At 37.4% G+C, this 26,947-nt stretch overlaps 2 protein-coding genes and 1 long non-coding RNA gene across 6 annotated transcripts in view; 1 reads left to right on the top strand and 2 right to left on the bottom strand.

Annotated features, from left to right (window-relative positions):
- Positions 1-4,695, top strand: part of LOC149079873 (neogenin-like) — a 46,661-nt gene extending 41,966 nt beyond the window's left edge. For all 4 annotated transcript variants that reach the window (XM_089240377.1, XM_089240379.1, XM_089240378.1 and 1 more), the window contains one exon: positions 2,110-4,695. In XM_089240377.1, the coding sequence (XP_089096503.1) occupies positions 2,110-2,130 (21 nt within the window). In that variant the 3' untranslated portion in view covers positions 2,131-4,695. The remainder of the gene's footprint in view (positions 1-2,109) is intronic.
- Positions 4,696-10,101: 5,406 nt separating this feature from the next.
- Positions 10,102-16,411, bottom strand: LOC149079872 (uncharacterized). The gene is made up of 3 exons (XM_089239939.1): positions 16,376-16,411; positions 16,305-16,342; positions 10,102-11,652 (listed from the first exon to the last, which is right to left on the bottom strand). Exons 1-3 carry the CDS (start codon positions 16,409-16,411, stop codon positions 10,959-10,961), a joined length of 768 nt encoding a protein of 255 aa, XP_089096065.1. The 3' UTR covers positions 10,102-10,958.
- A 3,671-nt stretch (positions 16,412-20,082) lies between these two features.
- On the bottom strand, positions 20,083-25,809 carry LOC149079871 (uncharacterized). The gene is made up of 3 exons (XR_016193697.1): positions 25,332-25,809; positions 21,878-21,980; positions 20,083-20,243 (listed from the first exon to the last, which is right to left on the bottom strand). It is a non-coding gene; the product is annotated as an uncharacterized LOC149079871 (long non-coding RNA).
- Between the last annotated feature and the right edge of the window lie 1,138 nt (positions 25,810-26,947).

Here is a 26,947-nt window from a genome sequence, read left to right as displayed (position 1 = left end):
ATGTAGCTGCCCAAATTTGTATTATTTATTAGCTTATGGTGGAAAATCACCCCCCCCCCCCCGCACCGTATCTCCTGTTTGAAGAGCCTGCATCCGTTCATGAGCCATAGTGAAAAAAAAAGTGTAAGGCTGTGTGCTATGTGATATATTCAGCTCATTTCGTTCTCGCACACATGCAGGTGAAAAAGATGAGTTTCTGGAATATGTCCAGCCTGTTCAGTTGGGTATGAACCCTCTAGGTTGCTGGAATAGCTGGAGAAAAATTGCTCTCAGTGCGGCTGAGTGAAACAAATTAAAAATTCCTTTTTTTTAGTTGACTTTTGTGAAAAATAGGTGGCAATTAAACTAAGACTTGCAAATCAAATACAAAAAAGATGTGGTTCAAACAAAGAATCTGGATATTGGAACCCACAATTACAGACAAAATAGTGATTGGGGTAAGTGAGCACTCCCCCGCAACTCAACAACTTCAAGCAAATCTATCAGAGTACCAGAAAAGAGAGAAATTTAAAAAAAAACTCTCAATATACAGGGTGTTTCAAAAAGAATCGCCCGATTTGAAATGTGTATATTATGAAAAATATATGAAGCGAGGGACCCTTAAGATAAATTTTATATTACATGGCTAATTATAAAGTTTTTTTTACAAACCAAATTAAAGATTATTCAAAAATTCTTGAACATCCAAGCTCCAGTGTGATGGTGCCCCGCCCTGTTGGAAAATGAAGTCATGCGAATCGGTTTCAAACTGTGGGAAAAGCCAATCTTTACAAACACTGAAGTGGCAGCAGAAGAAAGAGCATTAGCTCTACCTGTCGGCAACTGCGTGAAACTCAAGATTTCCCTTTTTCTACCTATACATTATTTCCTCAAAGTGGATTAAAAACTGAATAGTTATGATTTTTTTAAAATCAGATGATTCTTTTTGGAACACCTTGTATATCTATGTGTATGCCATCTATACGTCATTTAAAGTATTTCATCTTGAAAGAAAAAATTGTAATTATCCCCCCCCCCCTTGATGGAATCACACGGTTAAGAGAGAGGGTTAAAATTGCTGTAGGCAATGAAACCATTCAAGTCTAAGGCTCTTTTAATGTATTTCCTCTCAGCTTAATCATTCATTTTACATGAAATGGCTTAAATTATTTCTGAAAGAGAAGTGTATCTAGAAAGCGATTCCAATATGAGAAAAATATTAATACGAGAGTTACTCGTTGGGTTCATTTTGATTGACATAAAAATTTAGGTAGTGAAGCGACTGTTTTGTGGGAGGCTGAGGCTGAAAAACGTTGAAAACATCTTTGTTAACTGAAAAATTCTTAATCTAAGGCGTTCATTACCAAGGTATGCTGTATCTTGTCTAGGTACATTATTCAGTAGGGAACTTATGGAATTCAGGTTCACTTTCACCTTCTATTACAGTGGAATTCTATTTTCAGTTTCATGTTTTCCCCATATCCTTGAAATTCGCCTTGACATAACCTTCTTCACAGAGGGAATATACATCATAATAAAATAATATGATCAGTAAATTTTTTGCAAAAGTTCTAATTAGTTTTTTTAAAATTAGTTTGATGTGCTTAGATATTTGGCTGAGTACCTAAGCAATATTCGACTGAACCAAATATTCAATTAAAGGGCTGAATAGGCCAAATAGGAACAATAACCGAATATTCATCCTGTCTTTACTGATATGAATGCTAGTGACTAGTGCCATCTATCCATTGACATTTCTGACTATGCTTTCCTATGTAGATGGCTTATTCTCCTCTTTACCCTAAAGCAGGCATCTTCAACCTGTTGCTCGATGCTCGTGCCTGATTTGGTGCTCGCAAGCACTTGATCAATGTTCCAATTAAACACCTTGCACAAACTCCATTCAAGGATTGAAACAATCTTAACTTTATGAATTTGTATGTCAAGCATGCCATAAGGGTGCTCTTCTTTTTATGATGGGTACAGGCAGTGCTCATGGCTAGAAATAGGTTGAAGAACTCAGCCCTAAAGTTTTTGAAAAGAATTATATTTTATACTGTATACTGTTTATTTATGGCAAGGTCAAATCGGGGGTGTTCGATATTATCAGTATTTTTTTTATAATTTCAGGGTTCGATGATTGGTCCCTAATTTCCCTGGACATGATAAACAAGAATCTTTTTTTCTTCTTTTTATACCCAGAGAAGTACCAAACTGTGAAGAACTTATTCGTTGAAAAGAAAAACTTTTTTGCACTGCCTTATTTGAACACGTGTGCCAGCGTTGTCACAAAATTATTTTGTCAATGTGTAGCTGACTCTAGATTGTGACATTGATTACCGAAGACGAGTGATGGGACCACATTTATGAAGCGCAGAAGTTATGGACAGTTTTGGCACTTTTTATTTTATTTTTTTTTTTGTTGTCTGTTTTTGATTTTGCTCAATATTATCAGGTTTGCCAATATCCGTTTGGTTTTTTTTTTCCCCTCCTTTGAATGTGTGAGTTCCTTTTTAGTGATCATATGACTTAGCCATATTTGTCATAAGTGCCATGTTTGCAAGCCTTGCATAAGTGAAAATTTTTATATACATATGTATAACCAAGTTAATGTGAATCGAACAACGTTGTTTTATGCGTGTATAACTAACAATTTACAGTAAACAGTCATTCTGATACTGTTTTTTTATACAAGGAAAAATTGAATGCTTGAAAAGACATTTTTGGAAAAAGACCTTCGTAAGCCTGACGCTATAGGCTATGTAACGACAAATCTGTGCACAAAAAATTATCTTACACACACAAATGGATTGCGTCTAGGTTTTTGTTGAACCTGCAATTTTTTGGTTCTGGGTTGTACATAAGTTGATCTATCTGCAATTGAATTCTGCAAAGTCTGTTGAACACCAGCCCCAGTTCGGAGCCTGTATTATAAGGGACACATTTTGGCAATCCTTTTGCTGGAAGGAAGTTTTTCAGCTGCATTATTTCTGATGAGCAAGGGTGTTAGAAATGTTTTAGACCTGTTAGAGGCTGGGCTTAGGCTTAATGGAGGACATTTCACGTTCTGAATTAATCCTGTGGGTTGCTCGGTCTATGCTAGAAAATATTATGGGCATTTGAATACTTGTAGCACCCAACTCTGATGCTACTTGAGATACAATTTATTCACCGTTCCAACCAAACAAGTCCTTTTGAAAAACACTGAAAAGCATTGTTGTTGTTAACTTGAGCTTACAAAGTTCTCTCCGCTTTCATTTTCTTCAACAGGAAAATTTTTCAATTTTAACAATGATTTCTTCACAACCATGCAAAAAGTACCATGGCTGTAGAAACACGTTGGTTGATAGAGTTCTAGATGATAAGGTTTGATTCAATCTCAAAGTTGTCGCTCCATCTTCTCAATTCTTAACTTTTGTTGTAGATAGATTCCTCTGTATTGATCCACACTCAAGGTTCAAGGTTAATGGGACTTTTTACTCGACTGGCTCATCAATTGGGAAATTTTCAGGCATGACCACGCCCCTTGGAGCAAGGAGCTTATCGCCATGGTGATGTTTGGTTCATTCTGTTCTGTAAATACAGTCGCACCCTGTTACAGTACCTTCTATGTCATGCCAATCCTGCTTAGTGCCATAAAGTTTTAGTGAAAAAAATCTCCCATTTCTAGAGATTACACGTGTTAAACCATGATTCGATGTAATGCCGAACTTGTTATAGGGCATACAATTCTGCAAAATAAATAGTGGCATTATAAATCAGGGTTCAACTGTACCTTAGTCAAGAAAATTAATTACTATTCAGCAGAATCGAGTTGAATTGTGATGAACGGGTCATCACATCCTGGTTTGAGTAAGCATCACAAGATGACCTAAAATGACAAGATTCGAAATAGGAGCTCAAAACCATTTCTTTAACTTATAAAAACAATTAAATTATTTACTTTTAGAATTTCCAAATAATTTAGATTAATAGTTTTCACTTCGAGTCACCTTATTCCTGTAATTTGCTCATCTGTACTTTCAATCCACGATGATTAGCTCATCACAATGTATGGTTCTCGTATCCGCTGGCAGTCTTCCTTGAGTCTCAGAGGATCATGAAAGTACAAGTCAGGAGCTAGCTCAGAAATCCAAACTTCTCAGGCAAAGTTTGAGTGAAACAGTGAAACAAGTAGGCTGTGAAAGGGTTTACAAGATGATGCTATCGCTGCTATTTAAACAGCCAACTGCTGTAGAAATGGCTTAACAACAATGATCGCTCACCAGTAGCAAAGACCAATCACATGTTCACTATATGGCATAATTTGCATATTGTATTATTTCTTCCACTACTTCGGAAATGCCCAGTGGCAACAACAAGCAGGCCACCATGTGGTTTCAGCTTAAACAACCTGTTGCACTTGGTACATGTGCAGCACCACATGTTAGATGTGGGACATTTATCTTCTCGGGCCGACACTGGATGACCTGACTTGCCATATCAAGGTGAAAATAGAAATAATCGATATTAAATATTAATTTTTGAACACTAATTGATGGGTGGTTCATCTCCACCCGCTGTGGACCCATACTGTTACAGATAAGTTTCTATTTTTTTTAATTCAATCATTTTTCTGCAAAAAAAATCTGGTTTTTTTTTGCCAACTAGCGTCGATTGATACTTATATAATGGAATTTGCAGTGTGGGTACGAAACCTTTGTATAAACCAGAACCAAAAAAAAAACTTTTCGAAATTTTGCACGCTGTGATGACGGATAATTTACTGACAGCATAATCGATTTTGGAATTAGTCGGGATCTTTCTTTTGAGAATTAAAATTCCAGTGATTCAGGCGAGCATTTTCAAGCCCACTTCCGATGGTAGGTCAGCGAGTGTGTGCCTTAATAGCAATCAATAGTGCCATCAACAGTGTATATTAGACGGCGAGATGATAAAGTGAGGCCCTTCTGTGCTGCTTTTTGAATGTATACCGCTGTGGTGCTATGATAAACCCAGTATAAAAACTGATGTGTTCTCGTGTCGAATTATATCATGATAATTATTTTATTGAAAGCAATTGTGTTTTTATTAAAAATGCATTATTTTTGTTGGTTGTTTTAAGTGTTTTAATATTATACTGTGTAATTTTCGTGTCAATATATTTATTGAATCTCATTTCTGTGTTTCGTCCTAATGCTTTACTGCTCATTCATGGAGAAAACAGGTTCATGCAAGTAAAAAAAATAGCGTATTAGTGTTTTTGAAACATGTATTTCACATTATCAGAATTGACTTGAACTATAACTGTCATGCAGTAGAACCTGGATTGAGTAGGATGGGGGGGGGGGGTCTGGCATCACTTCCGATATATATATTGAGAGTTTTGGTTAATAGAGAAATTTAATGAAACAATGGTTTGCTGATTAGCCGTTGTGCAGTCACGTGGGCATCATGAGAACCCGGGCTCGATCCCACAACGCGTGAATGCGAACAGGCAGACCTTGAACAAAAAAAATCATACAGGGTGGTTTTTTGGCCGTGCGGCTGCATGGGGTGGCAAATCAGAGTTAAAACGACAAAATAAGCTTTGTTGACCAAAAAAAATTTGATCAGGGGGCATCAAAAATAGTTCCCACATAGAGATTTTTTTTTTCCTCAAGCCGCCTCTCTGCTTCAACACAATGTACATATCTCATCAGCACAAAGGTACATGCATCTGCCACTTTCACTTCCAATATGGAAAATAGATGGCAGCAGTTTTCTTATTTGAAAAGTCTCCTCACAGAGAGCAGCAGACCTTCAGCATGATAGTAGCATAACAGAGGCATTTGCAATTTTTGATTCAAAATATGGCAAGCAGATGATGACGGCACCAGAACATGAAACAAGTTTAACATAGATAAGTTAGGGCCACCCATACTCAACACACATTCCGTTCTGGCATGTACCAATTCATTAATAATTCCCTGAAGCAGAGACACAAAAACAGCTGCCTTTATTTTTTTGGTTGACAAACCTTTTTTGTTCCCCTTCAACTCTGATCTGGGTGCCTTGCATGACCCGAGAGCCACCTTGCTCTAAAGCAGCGGTTCTCAACCGGTGTTCCGCGGAGCCCTTGAGGCTCCGTGTGCACTTCCCAGGGGCTCCACGGCCACTCGAGAATAATAAAATAAATCAATAAATTTGATAAACAAAAAAAGAGGCCTAAAGGATACCACCATATAAATAATGTAGTATTAAAAAGAGCTCCGCCATAGAAAGTATTCACTGAAAAGGGCTCCGCGAGTCAGATAAGGTTAAGAACCGCTGCTCTAAAGGAATGTTTACAGAGGTGCATTTATGTGGTTAAGTAACACTTCTCGAACAAAAAACATGCATAACTCTTGCATCATGAATATGTTAATGCCATGCATACACACATTCTGGCATGTGCAGGTTTCAGAGGAATGTTTACGAGAGGCATGTTTTTTTGTTGTTGGTAAATTTATTTTGTCTGATAACATTTCTCTGACACATGCAGCCGAGCTTACTTTAGGTTGGCATGAACCTCTGCAGAATGCAGCAGAGGGTGTTTCGGAAGCAGAACTGGGCAGAACAACGTTTCTGAAAAATATTTATGAGGTTGATTCACACATGAGGGCATTAAATATCCTATTGCATAGAGGCATAAGGTGCAGTGCTGCACACTAGCAAATACTGTAAGCGATGCAGGCTGCATTGCTTGTAGTATCGCATCGGTGTGGAATGCATCTAAGAGACAGCAAGATACAAGATTTAATGTGTAAACTTTTGTTTTTAGTATTAAGCCTTTTACCATCATCCAGATTTTACCCAGTGTCTTTAGTTTTTTTTTTGTTACGGTAATCATCTGCAGAGAAAGTTGCATTTATTACTATGATGGGTTAATATAATTCTCCAACCACGAGGTGAGACTTTGCTGTATTGCGTCGGACGATTCTTTTCTTTTAGATAAAAGCGATTATGCATTGGGAATCGCTCAGCAGCACCTAAGCTTCACATTAGGCTTCTCTTAGAACAGAATAGGATTGTCCGACATGATGTGATGTAGCCAAGTCTGATCTTGTACTTAGAAGACTATTGTACGTTTCGAACAATAATCCAGTGCCATTTCTGTGTACTTTGAATTGATTGTTTTTTGTATTTTTTATGTGTTATTCAATCAAATGCATATGCCAATTTGAGTCCTCATTGACCGAAATATCAAAATTTCGCTATGTTAAGTTTGATATTGTTTCCTTTTAATTTCGTTAGATTGTAATTTTAATTGAAATATGTTGGTTTTTTTTGTGTGTGTTTGATTTCTTATGCAGCTCAATTATCATTATTATTCTTTCGATTTGTGTGTGTGTAATGGGGAAATATTTATGTGGAATATAGATAGATGCAAATTGGTCATTATCACATAGCTGCCAAGTCTCCCGACTTTTCCAGGAGGCTTCAGAATTTCTACTCCATCTCCTGGAATCCAGTAATATTTGCATTATACCTTTCGAATTTTTCCCGTTATTGCAAAATATTGCTACTTTTGAGGAAGGAAAGCATTACTCTCGAGGAATTTATCAGGAAAAAAAAATCCATTGCCTGTGTTCCCCCCCCCCCCCACCCACCAAAGTGACGTCACACACATGAAGTTAACTGAAAAAATGCTCAAATTCGGTGGGGGAAAGACAAATTCTCCAAACGCTGGTGTCAAGTAGTAGTGGAAACAGCAAGACGGGCCTGTGTCATAGATTCAGGGCCTAGCTTTGGCATCAAAGGATCTGTGATTAGAGTTGTTTGTGGTTAGTTAGTGAATATATTTTATTTAAATTTTTGGGTCCCACACATCATACGGAAATCAAGCCTTGTCTAAAGACTTTCAGTTTAGTCTGTTCCCGATTTTTTTGTTAACATGATTTTGATTTTCAATGTCTTAATGACAGGTAATTCAACCTAAGGCACTTAGAGAGGTGGGACAGACTCGTCATCCTCCGTCTTGGAAGGGTAAAACCAGTTTTTGGTTTGAAATGCGTCTGGTCGTTAAATAAAAACAGTAGGGAAAAGTAATTAGCTATAGCAATAATACTGATGTCACACTTTGCTTAAAGATGGCAGCTAAGTCAACCTGGGTTCAAGGAGCAGTTTCAAATACCCCTAATTTAACCTACAATTTGGCAATAATTGGCAATGGCTAGCAGATATGTATTTCCCAAAAGAAACTAGTTTTGGGGGGGAGGGGCATGGCAACTAATCACATTCTATAATAGTAAAAAAAAAAAATCCCTATGAAGTTACTTTTGTTAATAAAAAATCCCTGCATTGTTTTTGAAAAATTAGTTTGACATTTGTCAGTTGTGTGACTTCTTTTTGTACGAAATTTGGATCCACGTGAAAATCTCATTCTCCTCCGAACTTGGCAGCTATGAAAGGTTAGAAATGGTTGTAAACGGCTACCGATATGACACTGATACCTTTGTGAGAGCTTGAAAATTCATTTATCAAAAAGTCAGTGATATGCGTCATACGTATGAGATGTTTCATTCACTATATTTACAGCAGCTATGAGTTTTGTAAGCAGAGAGAGTTTTCTTTCACTTCTGAACTAAGTTTTCGTTTATATTCGGCAGAAATTTAAATTTTTATTCGTTCTTGTAAATATTTGCCATAAGAGCTAGTTTATGAATAAGAATACCTGAATGAAATGTATTTCTATTATATGCATAAAAAGCGTGCTTGATTATTTTCTACTTCTAAAGCAGCAAATGTTTTTCTTGAACTTTGGTGCGTGCCTAACAAGAAAGTACAGACTAAGAGAAAGGAACGAGTATGAGCCAAGAACAATGGTGTAAGCATAGAAAGTATCGAGGGAGAAGTTTGTACTACTTTTTTTTTTTTACTACGGAAAAAATGATTTACACAATTTTCAACGACCAAAAGTCATCGATAAAAATGACGACATATCTTTTATGAAAGCTTTTTAAAACAAAATGTGCCACTCGAAGACTTATGTAAGCCTTTGCGTAATTTATGATAATATTTATCGAGATTATCCAGTGCTTTTTTTTTGTTACGAATGAAGAACTTTTTTTTTGTACATTGAAGTGATCGATTGTATATTATTTGGTGTGTGCGTACGTGTAATAAAACTTTTGTACCTCTTGGTTATGGTTGGACGTTTCCTCAGTGCGAGATGAATAATTACATTATAAAGATTGATGGGGTTTTTTTTCCTCATCCCAAGATATCAAGGAAACATATTTTATGGTTTTTATGCTGAGGTGAACTCGGAAAAAAAAGTCATCCGGTCTCCGCCTGGACTCAAATCCAGGGCCCCTCTTGCAAGAGAGGAATGCGTAAAAACCTCTGCATAAAATACAGGAAATATATATTTCATTGATACAAGTATATTGGGCTAAGAAAAGTCATCTGTATATCTCTACTGTCCCACCTGGAGGCCATTTGCTGAAGACTCTTAATGCCTGTACTTCAGTACCAGTGCATGAAATAAGGAAGGCAGGGCCTTATCTCCAATGGTGTAGATTGTAGCATGCTTGCCCGGTTTTCAAGAAGGCCTGGGTTCAAGTCCCGGTGGAGACCAAAGGACTTTTGTTTCCGACTTCTTAGCATAAAATCAAGAAAATATCGGTTTCCTTGATATATTGGGCTGAGGAAAAAGCTGTCTATCTCAATCAATTCCAAACAAGATTTGAAAAATATCATTGTAGACGGATTTATCGTTATATTGAGTATCATTGTAGCGAGATTTTACTGTATATTATAAAAATCCATTGAATTGGCTGAATGCATATAGTGTGATCCTTATCAAACTTTGCTTTTCCCGGCATGCCAGGAACGAACCACTCACCAACATTTAAAAATCTGGCGTCCCTTTCGTTTGGCAGCATGTCGGCTAATTTGGAGAAATACTGAGGAGTATTTCTGCAGTTTTTTTGTACATTCTGCAGTGGGAGATCCAGAACTCTGCCGCTAAAATGAGGAGAGCAAATTGTACATGTCAAGATGCAACCCATTGCCAAAATATGCCATTTAACACTATGGGGGGGGGGGGAAGATTCACTTTCACCCGTCATTTCCTTGGGAATTTTTTTTTATTTACGCAATATAAGACACCTTAATGTACAAATATATCTTTTAATATATGCAAAATAATTGGTACGGCTATACAGAAAAAACTTCAAAGATGGAATTAAAATTCAGGATTTCCTCAGATAAAACACTATATAGGTTCCTTAACCCTACGAGATGCACCTCCCCTTGAAGTGGCCCGCAATTGTATTCCATTAAGATGGGTAGTTTTCAAGTCTGATTCATGATCATGCTGAAGTGGTTGAAGATCAGGGAGGGCCAGACATAGGCAGATGCACAGGGTCGCTATATTTTGGGGGCTACAATCGGGCAAAAATTTTTGATTGCATTTTGACAGTTTTCAACAAACTCTGTCCAAGACCTCTAAATTCAAATTTCGAACCCTCTGGCCTAGGATTCCAACAGCCTGGTTGAAGACATTGAAAAATTATACCCATGGCTGTGGCCAGGAATTTCTATCGGAGGGGAGAACAACGAACTTTGGGGCTGGTTGAAGATAGTGAAAAATTATAACCATGGCTTGAAATTTCTTTCGGGGGGGGGGACGCCTGGTTGAAATATTGGAAAATTATAACCATGGCTGTAGACAAGAATTGCTTTTGTGGGGAAGGACGACTGATATTCTGAAGATATTGGAAAATTATAACCAAGGCAGTTGTCAGGAAATTCTTTCGTAAGAGATATTTTGGGACTGGTTGACATTGTAAAATTATGGCCGTAGCCATTAATTTCTTCCGTAGGAGAGGATAACTGGTATTGGGAGGGGAAAACACCAACGTGGTAGACAAATAGACTTAACCATGTTATTTTACACATGTAGGCCATTTTCTCAGACTTCGGAGGGAGTACTGGACTTACTACAGACCAAATGGTAAACCCTAGGTATGGCTTTAAAATAAAACCCACAGGGTGATGATGAGCACAATAAAACAATAAATCTTCATTTTAATGCCTTTGGTGAAGAGCACCGGTTGCCTGAAGAGTCTACTCAACCTTCCCGGAATGGCACTTTTCAACGTCTTGCCTGGTGTCAACTTCACGAATTTACCGAATTCATTGCGAGCGTAAAGTTCACCGTTGGGATTGTGAACGTACAGGGCCGAATCCGCGTAGCTCTTTATTCCGGCCTCGCCGCGTTTCCTCTCGACGTTAGTCTTGTAGTACAGGATTTTTTGACCGTCACTGATGACTCCTCGTATCGCCTCCGCGCAATTTCTGACCTCTTTTACGTTGGTGAAATCCTTGGTGTAGCACTTGATGACCCCGAACGTGCGCTTCTCTCCGCGCCAAGACGAATCCAGGCCATTGATTGCAGTCGAGCAACTGGCCGCGGTTATACGGCGCAGCAGTACTTGAAGTTTGATGGATCCCCAGGTTTCGTCCAGTTCCGTCAGTGCCGCGTTGTTGCCGTTGCCCATTTGGCTACAGATGATCACCCACTTCCCGGCTCTGGCGTCATGGTTCGGCACCCATCCAATGCTCACCACGGTCACGTCGTTTCTGTCTGACGGGACTTCATTGATGATGATTTCGCCGATGTATACAAGGACTGATTTCAAGAAGTTCAGCAATTTCGTGATCATCCTATGGAAAAAAAATAGAAATGATAATGTCATCTGTATCATTTATAAATGTAGGTTGCATAACCTCTCGCCAAACGAGCCAATGCGTTAGGCCAAAACAAAATGTTTGTATGAAGACTGAGGACCAAATGCCAAATATACTACGGTATATATAACAAACAGATGCCTAAACTACGGCCCTCGAAGCAGGGCCGTCTTGAGCGTAGTGGGCCCCCAGGCCAAGTGATTTTTCTGAGACCTTACCTGACAAACTCTCCAGAATTTTAACCAGTTCTGATTTTTGTGAGGCCCCCAGGGTCGTGCCTGGTTGGGCCCATGCGTTAAGACGGCACTGCCCCCGAAGTCATCTGATGTGGCCCGTGACACGCAAACCTAATTTTGTGAAAATTATGCAGCACATTTACAAATCACTTAAGTGGCCCACGGCACATTTTCAGATCACTTGAGTGACCCACGAGACAATTCCAGATCACTCGATCAGCCTGCTGCAAAATTTCCAGAGATCACTTAAGCGACCTACAGCACGTTTACGATCACTCGAGTGGTCCGCGACACAGTTCCAGAGCATTTAAGTGGCTCATGCCACATTTCTAGGGCATTTAAGTGGCTCGTGCCACATTTCTAGGGCATTTAAGTGGCTCGTGCCACATTTCCAGATCAATTGGGTGATCCACGGCACATTTTAAAGATCACTTGAGTAGTCTGCGAAACAGTTCCAGGATACTTGATTGACCCGCGGCGCAATTGTATAGCACTTAAGTGGCCCGCGGCACATTTAAATCACTTAATTCTGAAAATATTTTCCATAAAATATGAAAAGTTACATTAATTCTGAAATCATTTTCTTTTTCAGTAAATATCAATTTTCTCCAACTTGAAAAATTGTTTTTTCTCATTAAATATGAGAATTCTCATTGAAATAATTTTTTTCCTATCAAATGTGAATTTTATTAAAAAAACACATTTCTTTTATTATTAAATATGAATTTCCACGACTTCTTAAAATATATTTCATTAATTGTGAATTTCCATAAATTTTGCAAAATACTTTTTTATTCCACCTAAAAATATTTATTCCTTTCGATAATCCCAAAATTATTTCTCATTGATTCTGGAGAATTATTATTCTCATTAGTTCTGAAAATGCTTTCTAAGAGTAATTTTGAAAGGCACAGATTTACATGTCAGTTGAGTGACGTGCGGCACAGTTAATTTTTTGAACGGAATTTTCATGATTCAAAAATGAACAGATATGATTGAAATGTACCCAGGAAATAAAACGAATTAATCAGATATAATTTCAGAATCAATGAAAGAAATAATCCCAGCATTAATGAAAAAAATAATTTCAGCATTAATGAAAGAAATAAATCCGGAATTGATGAAAGCAATTATTTCAGAAGTAATGAAAGAAATAATAATTAGTAAACGAAATAATTCCAGAATTAATGAAGGAAAATTCAAGAAATGATTCCAATATTAATGAAAAAAATATTTTACTCTTTTTTCACCTTTAGATGAGTTCTCTGTCGTTTTTTTTAATCTTTAAAACCCAATATTTAGAGACCGAACTGTGCAAATTGCCAGGCGGGAACTTTGTTTTCGCCGAATCACGCCTCACATTTGATGTCGCTGCAGTCGCGCCGGCTGGATACTCCCTCCAGTAATATAAGCTCGATGCAAGCCTCGGCATCTCTGTCGTCTGCTTCTCTTGTTTACTCTGCTTACTTGTTTTCGACTTCTCCTTGTGTCCTGAAATAATTACTGAACTGGCGGTTCGAGCTTCCAGTTCTGTTTGCGAGCTTAGCTCATAGGGAACCGAACAAACCGTCTGTCGTCTGCTTCTCTCCAGGTTACTTGTTTTCGACTTTTCCTTGTGTTCTTAAAAAATAACCGAACTGAAAATTCGAACTTCCAGTTCTGTTTGTGAGCTAAGCTTCTAAGGAACCGAACAAACCGTCTGTCGTCTGCTCATTAAGAGGTTATTTGCTTTGGACGTCTCCTTATGCTCAAATAAAATAACCGAACATTCAGTTTAAATCCCCAGTTCAGTTCATGAGCTTTGTTTATAGGGAACTTAGCGGAATAAAGAATATAGTTTTTTTACTTTAAACTTCATCATCACCAGTCACTTTTAAATTTCAGATTAGATGGCAGCACATTACTATAAAGGGGAGTGTGGAAAAATTCACTTTTTTCGATCTTACCTGTCGTCACTGAGCTATAAGTAAACTTTACTGATAGCTCAGTGCCTGTCGTTTGCTGTTGTGGAGAGTGTTTTTTCTTTTGTTTTGGATGTCTCTTTGGGTCGTGAAAAAATTACTGAACTGGAAATTTGATCTTTCAGGTCAGTTTATAAGCTTTGTTTATAAGTAGGGTGACCATACGTCCCGTATTTCCCGGGACAGTCCCGGTATTTTCTGTTTTTTTGGCCGTCCCGACTTTTTGGCAAAAGTGTCCCGGTTTTTCCCGTATTTTACACGAAGCCTACTTGAATTTTTATTCTGTATTGAAGTCAAAGATTGACATTATTTTTCAACTCAGAAATTATTTTATGATAATTACTATTATATATGAGAATATTAATCTCCCACATTTGCCATGGTGAACGTTTTTTTTTTCGTGGAATACATTTTGATCCACTGCTACTTGTAGTAATGCATCATTTCCCGCCATTGTGATTTTCCGTAATCTCAACAATATTTGGCAACTCGTTTGGTTTTGGCGTCGTTTTTGGCGATAATTGGCGATGTCCCGTATTTTCCCGTATTTGGAATCCCGATGTCCCGTATTTCTCTCGAAGAAATATGGTCAGCCTATTTATAAGCAGCAAAGCTGAATGAGAAGAATTGTTTTTTATACCTGAGCTTCGTCATCACCACATACTAATACTAAATAAGGCACTTTTGATTTTGAAAGTAGGTGGCAGCACCAACAATATTTTTAAAAATGAATTAAAGTATTCTAGAGTATTGAATTAATTTTAATTTCCTTAAAATTGTTACTTCCTAGATACAATATTTATAAGACGTACTGGCCCAGTCGGGAAGACTGGATGCATTTATCAAACCCACGTCCTGCAGCAGCGGTCGCTAGGTTGGGATCTTTGTTGGGGCCTTAGAGGCTAGATTTTTCACTGGTCCCCCCGATAAAGAATTTATAGTATGAAAAAAACAAAAATTATAAGAAACTACACTGAAGTCTTTCAGCCCCCACAGAGGCCGTGCGACTTGTGCAGCCACATGTGCCACCTCTCTAGGAAAGGGTGCTACATCCGAGTTGGAAGGTAAAAAAAAATTTGTTGAACTGAGAAACGTCATCGGGGACCACGTGATTTTTCTCAGGCCCTACCAGGCAAGCTTACATGTATGCTCCTAGATACTTTCAACTATATCTCATTTTTGGGAGGCCCCCTTTTCTGTCGAGGCCCCACGGGCCGTGCCCGGGTGGGTCCATACGTTAAGACAGCACTGCTGACAGGGCTCCAGCCCTGGGATCCGGGACAATAACCATCATTTGCAATAAATTCATTACAGAAGGGCAACTGAAAAGTCTGGCTTGGGGCCCGCTAAAGATCTCAGCCTGGGGGCCCCTGCTCCAGGATGTGGGGAGGGGGGGGGGATGTGGACGGAAACGCTATAAGTGGGATTCATTGTATATGAGCTCTTCAATGTTGTTACTTGTTTAAAACCAAGAGTTTCTTGCCACAAACAAAATCCAAGATTGCAATCTTAATATTTGAATATTCAAATTCGAAATTCAAAAAGACGCTCTGGAATAGGGGGGTATCGAATATTAACAACACTAGCTGCAATCAGCCTAAACCTCAGATATCTAACTTATTTAATAGTTTGCAATGAACTACCGGGGCTGTAAACAACGTAGCCTACATCCTAAATGTTCGGAAATTTGTGCTCTTAAATGTTTTCATGCACGAACTCTCTATTCACGAACAGGGTCGCTTCTGGACATTTTTCAAGTGTAAGCGAATGGTGTTTTGGTTGTTAATGAAATCACCGTTTCCAGTTGGCACCTTTTGCGGCCACGTACTTCGCAGGATTCAAGATCCGGCTCCGTTCATGAAACAAAATATCTCTAATGTTGGTACTGTATTAGGTGAATAATTAGATTGAGAAAAAAAAATCAGAGAGAAGCGTACTTTTTTTTTTGGAAGCTCAGTAGTAAAAATTGTCAAAATATTTAGAATTTACACATTGTATATCCGTCTTCCGGAATATATGAGACAATGATTCAGATGGTAATGTTTACGACTGAAAAATTCTCAAGCCTCCTTAGGGAAACATGACAGTTCGACAGTTCAGAGGTTTCCAGGAAGGCATGCATTTAACACTCCGAACGACAATCGATGTTGCCTCGCCCCGGGGCAGTCATCATCTAGAGATATCCATGCTACTGTCTACTATCATATTATACGGATTTTGGGAGGGATGATTACTCCCCAACTTACTTCTGGATCCACTGCTGGTCTTGGATTAGTTATTTCTGAAATACAAAGTTCCATTCAATGTTTTTTTTCTATTGATAGATTCAACAATGTGTAAAATATACGTATAAAGGGAGGGCAGCAAAATTATTTAAGTGCTTAGGGCCTTCAAACATCTTAATCCGGCCCTGCCGGGCTCTATTGATAACACAAGTGGTGTGGTCATTTTGACCCCAAGTATTTCCCTCTATAAATCATTGATCAAAGTTTCCGCGTAAACTTTATGATATAGAGGAAAGAAAAAGTAGAATAACATCATAAATTTGTCAAACACGTGTAAACAACTAGATTGAAAGATTGAAAGGTACTGAAAACAAGATGGTCCAGATGCATTTCCTTCTCAAGCAGGGGTAGATTTGTAAACGCCGGGGGCACCGGACGCTCTCCGTGGGCACGACTTCTAAAGGGCTCCGAAAATCCCAAACTTCACACTTTTTCCAATTTAAGGGGACTTAATATTTTCTATTTCGCCCGGGGCCTCGACCGACTGACATCTGCCACCGTTCTCAAGGGGTGGCAAAACGTAAAGATTGCGGGGGGGGGGGCAAAAATGACATCCACCTCGCTGGTTAAGGGTTAAGTGACGCGCAGTACTGACCACTTGAGGCGCAGTTACAAAGCACTTTTACCGTGACCAGCGGCACAATTACAGATCATGTTACGATGAATAGATCACTTGTACATAATAACAATTAGGAAACGAATATAATCTTATACCTTTACCTCAACAAAGATTAGCAATTCCACACAGATGTAAGGTTTTTCCTTTCTGTATTGAATTGAAACACAGTCCACTGCAAGCTCTATGTTCTTATAGTTTTAGTTTCATTTTGAAGAAAAAGAAAAGGGCATCGTGTGCTGCCATCTGTTAAATACGTTCGAAACTATAAATTTCAGCGTTTGTTTTCCTCTTTCTTTCTTATAGTCTTATATAATTATAGGGTTACCAACCGTCCTCCTATAGGAGGCATAGCTCTGGTCAGCGCCGTCTAAACGCAAGGGCCCACCAGGGTACGGCCAGGAGGCCTCACGAGAAGAGGGGCCTCAACAAAATGAGAAGCATGGGCGGAGATGTGGGGGGGGGGCCCAGCGTCAAAGGTGAAATTAAGTGATCTAATGTATATATGCATATGTGAATTGGCATCATCATCATCGTGCCCCCCCCCCCCAGACTTCCAAGTCTATCTCCGCCGATGATGAGAAGTAGTTAATTTGTCGAGTAGGGCCTCAGAAAAAAATCACTTGGCCAGCGGCCCATGCTGCTCTTAAGACCATGCTGCCCTGGCTCTGGTTACCCTACCCCAGTAGCACATCAATATAGAACGACGTAGAGATTTCGATACCGTTCGACGTCGTTTACCGATGTCGTTCTACGTAAAAATGGCATATATTTGTCTGTATAGTTCGACCTGCCGAAATCCGACGTCGAACTATATCTGACCCCGACATAGTTCGACGTCGTTTACCGATGTCGTTCTACGTAAAAATGGCATATATTTGTCTGTATAGTTCGATGTAGCGAATCCGACGTCGAACTATATCTCTCCCGAGACCGTTCGACGTCGTTTACCGATGTCGTTCTACGTAAAAATGGCATATATTTGTCTGTACAGTTCGATGTAGCGAATCCGACGTCGATATAAAAATGTCATACATTTGTCGACGTAGTTTGACGTTTACGATTACGTTAGCTATGATTTGTTATTACTATAAAACATGTCGCCACATTTCTATTTCGAGAAGTCGGCCCTTTCTTCATCCTGCGGCACACTTAAATTCATATAAAATAGAAACATAATTTTTTGTTATGATTGTCACAAAATATGTTTTAAATAACTATTTACTATAATCGGTCACAAAAAATAAATTCAAATTCAAAAACTCAATCTGCCGTTAATTTAATGTTAAATCCAAGTTAATACAGTTTACAATGTCTGCTTTTTCTAGGTTGAATTTTGAGCAGGGATAGGTTTAAATATCTTCTTGTAAGACTTATTATTTGTAATAGATTTCTGCGTTCCATAGTATCAAATGAAATGCAAAAAAGGTTGCTTTCCATAAATATGATAACGTATGATAACAAGAACAGAGGTATTTCTATATGCCTTTTTTTTTTGTGCAATTCTTGAAAATTCTTCCATTAAGTAATAACAGAAATGAACCATGGCCAATATTTAAAAAAAAAACTATTGCTTTTTTTCTCTCAAAATTGCTCAGTTTCCCCTCTTACACATACATCTAATTTGAAAAAAAGAATTAAATTCCTCGCACTTAAGTACTCAGATACTTTGACCTTTGAAGACCGGACACACCCCGCTTCCCATCTCATAGATATATCGAAGTGTTCCCGGAGGATGGGTGTATAGTACTCAGATATTGTATAATCAATATCTGCGGCTTCAGACTTCTTTTAAAAATTAATCTGATAATTTCCTTAAAAAATGTTTATGGCATAACTACAATTCTCACGTAGCACACTAGTTGAAAAACTCTGATGCATAAGTTCTAGTTACATTCAGAATTCAGTTTCTATACTACTATACGAAACACTTATGTGTTCTGAACGTAAAAAATAGAACGTACTGCTACAAAAAGTAAGTGTGCCAGTTCAAAATATTTAATGTTATTTTTAATATTTGAAATAATTATTTGTATAATAATTTATTATAATTCAAACTCATCTGTTATTGTTATTAGATCAAATTTTGACTGCTAAGAATTATATAAATAAAATATTTACAGTCCATATAGCAGTAAATGGCCACCCAGATATTGAATGAAAACAATGAAATATATGCAATAGGCTTGACAAAATTGTAAAAAGAAACATCACTGAAAAATATTATAAATGGAATAGGTCTCTGGTATAATTTAAAATGAAAATTTGACTTTCTTGTATTCTTTCACAGGTGATATTTTTTATCCACAGAAAAACAAGGTGCTGCTCTTTCGATTTCAACTGTGGGAAATAATGCAATAATATCTGGACGTATTATGTAGACACATAATTTTGTACATGAACAAAACGCCTATTATTTCCTGTCAAACTCAAAAACCTTGAGCAATTATTTTTCTTTTATTTCTTGAAACAGGCATGTAGTTATAGGTATTTTTGAGAGAGCTTTTATTTTTTTAATTTTTATTATTTATTTTATTTTTATTTTGAGTTTTATTTTTTTATTTATTCTTTTCTTTTCCAATTCTTGCTTTTTCTGTTTTCTCTAAGCTTCATTTTTTTTATATTTAAGCATTCGAGAAGTTGCTTCTGCAGGAATTTAGTCTCATTATTTTTTTTTTGTCTTAATATCTGTATGTAGATAGAAAAGAATTCTCTTAAAAGATATAGTATGTTTGAAAGCAAAATGTATTTAAGATTGTTCACAGAGGAGGGTATCACTTCAGCAAGATTGGTAGGCCTGATTACAATGTCACGTCATACAATTTGAATAATGTGAAAATGATTCACCCTAGAGTAGGCCGCCACCCTTTCAACTTCAAGTGCAATTTGTTTAACGTCTTTAAAGCACAATCAATTTTGTATTTAGAATATGAAATTATTACTCTTAGTGCAAAATGAAATGTCTTGCTTTGACTGATTATTGGCATCCTTTTTCCACCTAATTTTTTTTTTCAAAACCAGCTTGGACACCGAACGGCAACTGAAAGAATATAGCTTGGTATATGGTAAAAAAAGCTACAGAGTTTTCTCATAACTTTTGATATATATTTTTTAAAACTTGAAAAAGGAAGCCTATTACTGGCATACTTACCTCACACTATATACGTACAGGATTCTAGAAATTCAGGCCATTTGAACACACCACCAATAATTTTAAATGCATTTTATATGACCTGTTCAAATAAAACTAGTTCCAGTTTTCTGCGGTTTAAATGAAGAGAGCAAAGATAAAGCGAGCACAAATAGAATTATTAGACATGATTTAATATTGCTCCATATACAAGTTCTTAAAGAGATATTTTCAAATATTGATAAATTTTTTTAACACAGCTGCGAACTTTTATTGCACATGGAACAGGGTGCTTCATGCCAGCAAAAAATTTCAGCAATCTTATGTTTCAGACAAAACCTATAAAACATTGAAAATACATTTCTTTTAATTTATTGAATATTGAGAATATTTTGATAGTAGCCTACATTAGAGAAATATATTTTATGAGTATAATTTGCAGGTGCAACTTTTCACTGGCTCAAGCCGCCCCCCCCCCAACAATATTTCATGAAATCATGATAATTTTAAATAGGTATATATTGAAATGTTGAACCACCAATATCTTTGATAACTTTATGGTGTGAAAAAATCATATTCTCTAACATCAAAATAATCTCTCAGACCAATCACACGAATACCACAAAAAATAATAGCTACTGATACATTTGCACTGGATGTTGGAAATGTTTTGCATCAGCGGGTGTTCATCTTGAGCTTCACGTTAAAAAAATCTGATTTCTGGATTGATTTGGACTTTCTAAACAGTGACTGAAATTTACTGGATGACTCTTAGCCGAACAAATTCAGTTTTATAGAATGAAAATAAGACAAAATGTAGTAAAAAAATTACAAACTATGTGTGTGTGCATATACAAGAATATACTCAGATCTTGCTTTAAATCTTGATCTTTTGTAGAGGTCAAGATTTAAAGCAATGTTTTGTTCATTTGATAAACTAATTTTCAGGTTGTATGAATTGTCTATACTAAAAATATTGATAATTAATTTTCACTCTAAATTGTTCAAAACATGGTTTTTGAAATGAAAATTAATGCAGAAGCTCCACTAATTTTTGCTCAAGTCTCCACAATCACATTTTCAAAAACCTAAGCACAGTTGCACAGGAAAAACTGTAATTTAAAAAAAAAAAAACACATTTATACTGTACTTATGAATATTCTTTACATTGTATCCTGAAATTTGATTTTACTCCTTATTTTATTGCAAGTTATATAAATAGTCTGCAATTGTACACATAAACTACAAACAAATGCACCACTTTGAAACCATTTTGTGTACAATTCAAATTATTTTTATTTCTTTTAGTTGTGTATGGAGACCTATGCTTGGACTTTCTATGTCAAGGTTTTATTAACTGTAAAAACAGATTATTTCAACGTAGCAAGGCCATATATATGATATGAGGGATATTCCAACTCAGCAATATTTCCTTCATGACAACCCTGTATAGCAATCAGCTGCACAATCACACTCCGAGAATAATCGTTCAATGCATTAACTTCATATATACTGTACATCTTAAATTATATTACAAATTATACAAAATTACCATCATTATTGTAGGAATTGTCTGTACTAAAAATATTTGATAATTAATTTTCACTAACTTTTTCAAGGTTGTATTATACAAGTTTACCATTTTAACCACATTTGCCCCCATGGCAGTTGAACAAGGGCGTAGCGAGGGGGGGGGGGAACTTGGGGGTCTGGTTCCCCCCCCCCCCCTGAAATGTGAGAAAATGACCGAAAAAAGGGAAAAAGATGGCCAAATCCATTGTTCTGTCACTTTGGTCCCCCCCCCCCCGAACGAAATTTCTGGCTACGCCCCTGCAGTTGAACATCAGTTTCCAACAGATTAGAACGCATGTTGATTCCTTTTTTTCTGATACAACTTTTATTTAAAATAATAAAATATCATAAAAGGTAAAATTCCAATTGAATGGTATTTAAAGAAAAAGAAAAATACTTACCGTTGCACATGATTTATTGGTGGAATAGTGAGAGACGACAGCATGGTATCATTATATAGGGAATTATCATTGTATCGCAGTTTCATTGTGTCATGTTTAACTCCTAGAAAAATTCCAAATAGGTACATGTGGTATAAAAATTTCAAAGTATACATTTGCTTATTAATATTTCACGAACATACTTTGAACAATTTTAATCATAGCCCCTTGCATATAGAGTGGAAAGGGGAGCTGAAAAAGAATGTAATCACTGTTCACTTACATTAGAAATATACTACACAGAACCACATAAAAAATCCTGCTCTGAGCGATTATGGGTCCAGATTAGTATATCAGAGGCCCCATGATCTATATATAAGTTAATGGGCTAATAAATATTTTCAACATCACCAAGTAGGCATGCCCCCCTCTTTACATCTTGAAGATGGCCCCCAGACAGGAATCTGGTAAGGTACCCCCAAATGGCGTATTCACAAAGAGGCTAAGTGGACTATAGCTCAAGGCGAAAATTTCAAAGGGGCTGCAAATTTAAGGAATGACTGGTCAAGTAGTCAACTGGTCATGTCATTCAACCTTCCCACTCTACCAAGAGATCATGGAACTAAGTCACTATGCAGCAAAAAGAATGTGCAAGCACATGAGTAACAGTGTGTGCAAGCATAGGAGTAACAAAAAGTGATTTAGAGGGTGTGAATATGGGAGTGACCTGGAGAGAGCAAGAAATCGGGTGAGTGTGTGACAAAATGATCAGGGTTGTAGTGATTTAAATCAGCAGTTTAAATCATGATTTAAATCAATTTTTTTCAGATGTGAAAAATTATCTGTTGTAATTGAATAAAATTATTTATGCAGCTCTAAAGTGATTTAAATTGTTATTAGATTATTTTAAATATCAATTAATTTAAATGCATTTTCAAATATTTTTATATTATAATGTATATTATAAGTTGACTTAGAAAATCAAAAATTGCATGGCGATGAATGGATGGATAATGAATAAATTCTGTGTGTTATCAAATAGTGTGGTAAAGCCATCTATGTTGATACTATTGACTCATCTGACTTATCACATGCTGGAAATTATTTAGCAAATGTGGTTTTTAGTTCAGTGAAGTCAACAGAAGAAAACTTCATATGTAACATATCAAATTTTGTTACTGCAAATATGGTTTCATCCAGAAAGACCCTGGATGAAAAGCTTGGCTTTTCGGGACTTACATATTGCTACAGTGCCCACATTTTAAACTTGTTAGTCGAAGATTTGGTTAAAACTGATGTAACAAAGCATGTTAAAAGTATATTTAGATTCTTCCGCAATCATCTCTCAAAAGCATGGTATCATGTGTAAGGTGGAAGTGCATTGGTCTTCCTGCAGAGGTATGATGGAATACAATACTTATTGTGATTCTCTTGAATATTATGTTAAAAATTCGTCAGTTGTTACCAAAGTTTGTGAAGACCACAGATCTCAGATAGTAACATCTCTAGTGAAATCTTAAATATTTATTAAAAAAGAAATGTCAAGGACATAATTGCAATTCTGAAACCAATAGCCAATTAATTAACTATTTTGTACAAAGGAACACACACACAACTGCTCCATAGCTGAATGTGTATTGGCATGGAAAAAGCTGCAATTGAAGATAAAAGAAGCATCAACATCAAACAATACAACGGTTTTGTCATCAGAATATAAAAATATATATGAAAAATAATTAACAGATGCACACTTTTATGCATTTATTATAAGCTCGTCAGTGTTAACTTCTAATAGGGAATTAATGTCACAAAAGAAGAGAGAAATAAGGATCTTGAATTTATCGAACAAAAATGTGGCTCTGGCTTCTTTGCAATTACATTAGTTTTTGGGAAAGTTGGAACCATTTCATGATAAAAAAGATTTTTTAACCCCAAGGTTGTTGATACAATGTCTGATTTTGAGTGATGGAATAGTTTTTATAATGTTTTGGGTAAAGATACAATTACAGAGAGCGATATGTGATTTGTAAACATGCTAACTACAGCCAAATCATTGGCTGGGGGTCAGGTTTGTTAGTGTGTATAAGCATGGGATTGGCTTAAAGAGCAATGAACTAGGCTGTGAGGCAAAAAAAAAAGAACAACAGAGTGTGCAAGCATGAGAGTGACCTAGAGAGTAAGGAATGTGGCCAGAGACAAAAGAAGTTACATTGTTATTGATGAAATATTTTAACACTGTATAGAATAGTGTGCCAAGACCAAAGAGTGATATTTTTATATAGCCAATTATCACATTGTGTTGAAGTTTCAGTCAAGTTTAACTCATAGCATGTAAAATTTCAAATAAGTATATACTATAGATTTCAAATAAATTTCCATGTTCATATTTGATTTATTACGTACATACTTTAAACAATTTTAAGCATGCTCCCTTGCATTCAGGGAAAAGGAGGGCATGATGATTGAATTCTGTCATGACAAAATTCAATAACTTTAATTTCTACATAAAAATATAATTCATATAAAATATACATAATATTATACAAAAGTTTACTTCAGAGAACATAAAAACCCCTGCCCTGATAGCCCACGGGTGAGGCTTAGGATACAAAATGGCAAAAAATCGGGCCTGTAAATAGGCTGGGGCATCGGGCCAAATGGAGCCTCACAAAAAATATGTTTACTTATTTTGCAACCTTTTAACAGGGACCCCAAGACGGAACGCTACAACCTTGCCTTGCCCATGATCATTCAGTTTGACATGAAAATTATTAACAAGAAAAAAATATTGAGGGGGCTGAAAATCCCTAATCGTCCCGTAGGCAGGAGGAATGGTTTGTGGTATTGTGTATATTCGTGAATATGGGTTGGGGGCTCAGCGCAAAATTTATAGGGAGCGCTCAACATGGCTCATCACAAGGGTGGGGCTGACAGGCCCCCCCCCCCCCCGGGGAAAATACCATCATTTTTGATTTTTCCATGCTATGAATACAGAAGGGCCCCAGATCTTAGTCTAAGCGCCCTACCCCTGGATATGGGCCAAGGGCGTAGCGGGGGGGGGGGAACTTGGGGGTCTGGTTCCCCCCCCCCCCGAAATGTGAGAAAATGATCGAATATAAGGGAAAAAGATGGCCAAATCTATTATTCTATCACTTTGGCTCCCTCCCCCCGAACGAAATTTATGGCTACGCCCCAGATGTGGGCCATAGGAGCTCAAATAGCCTCAGCTCCAAGGTTACGGCACGTACGGCTCAAGAGAGAGTGCCGTGACAACCCTTATTTATTTTTTTACATTGTAAATTCACTACAGGGGGCCCATGTTAACCTGATCTAAGGGCCCGCCAAAGATCACAGCCCAGCAGGAGGGAACGGATTTATCAAAAACGGCGGTAAAATAAATAAATAAACATTGACAATATCTAATACTTGGAAAATTTATCATACAGTTCGATAGCAATAGTGAAATAATGCTTACCTTTTCTCTAAACGCTGTCTTCGGCGTCAACTGTTTCGTTAATAAACAATAAAAGCGCCGGCCTTCGCAGCTTGTAACTAACGCCGTGCTTTTAAAATGCCCGGCTTTGTTGATGCTTACTGACAGGGAAGACGGGAGGGGAGAGAGGGGAGAAACGCGTAGTGTCCTATACCGTTCTTTGTCGTTGTCGGTCGTTATAAATGGCAAGTGCGACGTTATGATGGGCGAAAAATTTAGATTATTTCAAAAGAAACAAATTATCGTTTAAAATATTCTCCTTCGAAACGAAATGCTGTAAAAGTGAGAGTAAAACTATTTTAGAGCAAAAAATGAAGGTATTTTGGCGTTTACCGACTGAATACATTTTTACTATACCGTTCGGTATCGGACACGTAGAAATTTCCGACCTCTTTCGACGCTCGGTATCCACTCGACGAACCGGCGTCGCATCGACGTCGATCCGACGCATGCCGATACCGTTGTGCTACTGGGGTAGTCTTATATGTATTTCTATTTCTCAAAATATAGACAGCAAAGCACACATTTTGGTGCCTCATGTAATACAAAAGGAGCAATTTAAGAGTGAGCTCAGCGCCCACTCTCGTCCAGCTCCCGGAATCACCTCCTTCCCCTCTGCCCCGTAGTTGTAGCGCTGGTACTGAAACGATATCATATGAGCTAAGACGACTGGAATAAAAGGCTATTTCTAGTGGCTATAATATGAGCGGCACTGCACTGTTTAGAAATGGAAATAATTAGAATTTAAAAAAATAAACGCAAAATTAGATATTTCAAAAGGAATCTTGGAATTAATGCAGGCCCGTAACTTGGCTGGGGCAACCACCAGGGCTATGTCCCGGGATCCCACAAAAACATTCACACTTATATTGCATATTTCTCAGGAATTTTAACGGTTTCTTGTTTGAAATAACCTTCAGAATGTAGCAGTAGTAGAGGCCCCTACGGCGCCACAGTGGTGGTCAGCTGAAGTTACTTTTCTGTACAGAGCACGTGGTTCCCGACTACGAGGCGCGAATGCGAGCCGATCTCCCCGTTTAAAAAAGTCTCGCCACACAGAGCAACAGGCCTACAAAAACGGTACAAATATTCAATCATTTACCCTTCACTCAATTCTGAAATATAGAGGGCAGCACTGACAAATCAGACAAAACACTAGGTTCGCACTCAGACTGTTAAGTACACCCGCTTACACTTCCGGTACAACTCACTAGGTAGTAAATTGCCCATGGCGATAGACCTGAGTGACTGCTCAGTCAAGTGTTGTTGACCAATGGGTGTTCGTCTAGGAAATTCTGATTATTGAATAAATTCTCGGTTTGCCCGAGCACAATGGCTCCAGCACCACTGCCCCCCGGCCATTAGAGCTGCTAAAATAGCCGTCAATGATGTGAGCGCCAACTAACTCATCACCATAGAAAGCTTTTCAAGCGGCGTATGTACACTGCTCACAAAACAATTAGGGGAAATGCAGTTTTTATTTAATTGCAATTTTTAAACATTTTAATAGATGAAATGTTGACAAAGAATATTGTTAGGTTGTGTCACAAGAGCTAATCTTAATCATGAACTAAATTTTAATAAATTTAGCAAATTGA

The sequence above is a fragment of the Pholcus phalangioides genome, unplaced genomic scaffold, assembly GCF_987345545.1.
Source record: "Pholcus phalangioides strain wild (caught in Gottingen) unplaced genomic scaffold, Ppha-v1.0 ptg000012l_1, whole genome shotgun sequence".
NCBI classification, from domain to species: Eukaryota; Metazoa; Arthropoda; class Arachnida; order Araneae; family Pholcidae; genus Pholcus; species Pholcus phalangioides.
This window is presented reverse-complemented; position numbering and strand designations above follow the sequence as displayed.

Bases quoted from the DNA above. Each gene is read 5' to 3' on its own strand.
- LOC149079872 (XM_089239939.1), bottom strand. From the start codon at position 16,411: ATGTTATTCTACTTTTTCTTTCCTCTATATCATAAA. The intron at 16,343-16,375 runs GTTTACGCGGAA...AATGATTTATAG, and splicing joins TCTTTCCTCTATATCATAAA to AGGGAAATACTTGGGGTCAA. The intron at 11,653-16,304 runs GTTATCAATAGA...TTTTTTCCATAG, and splicing joins AAAATGACCACACCACTTGT to GATGATCACGAAATTGCTGA.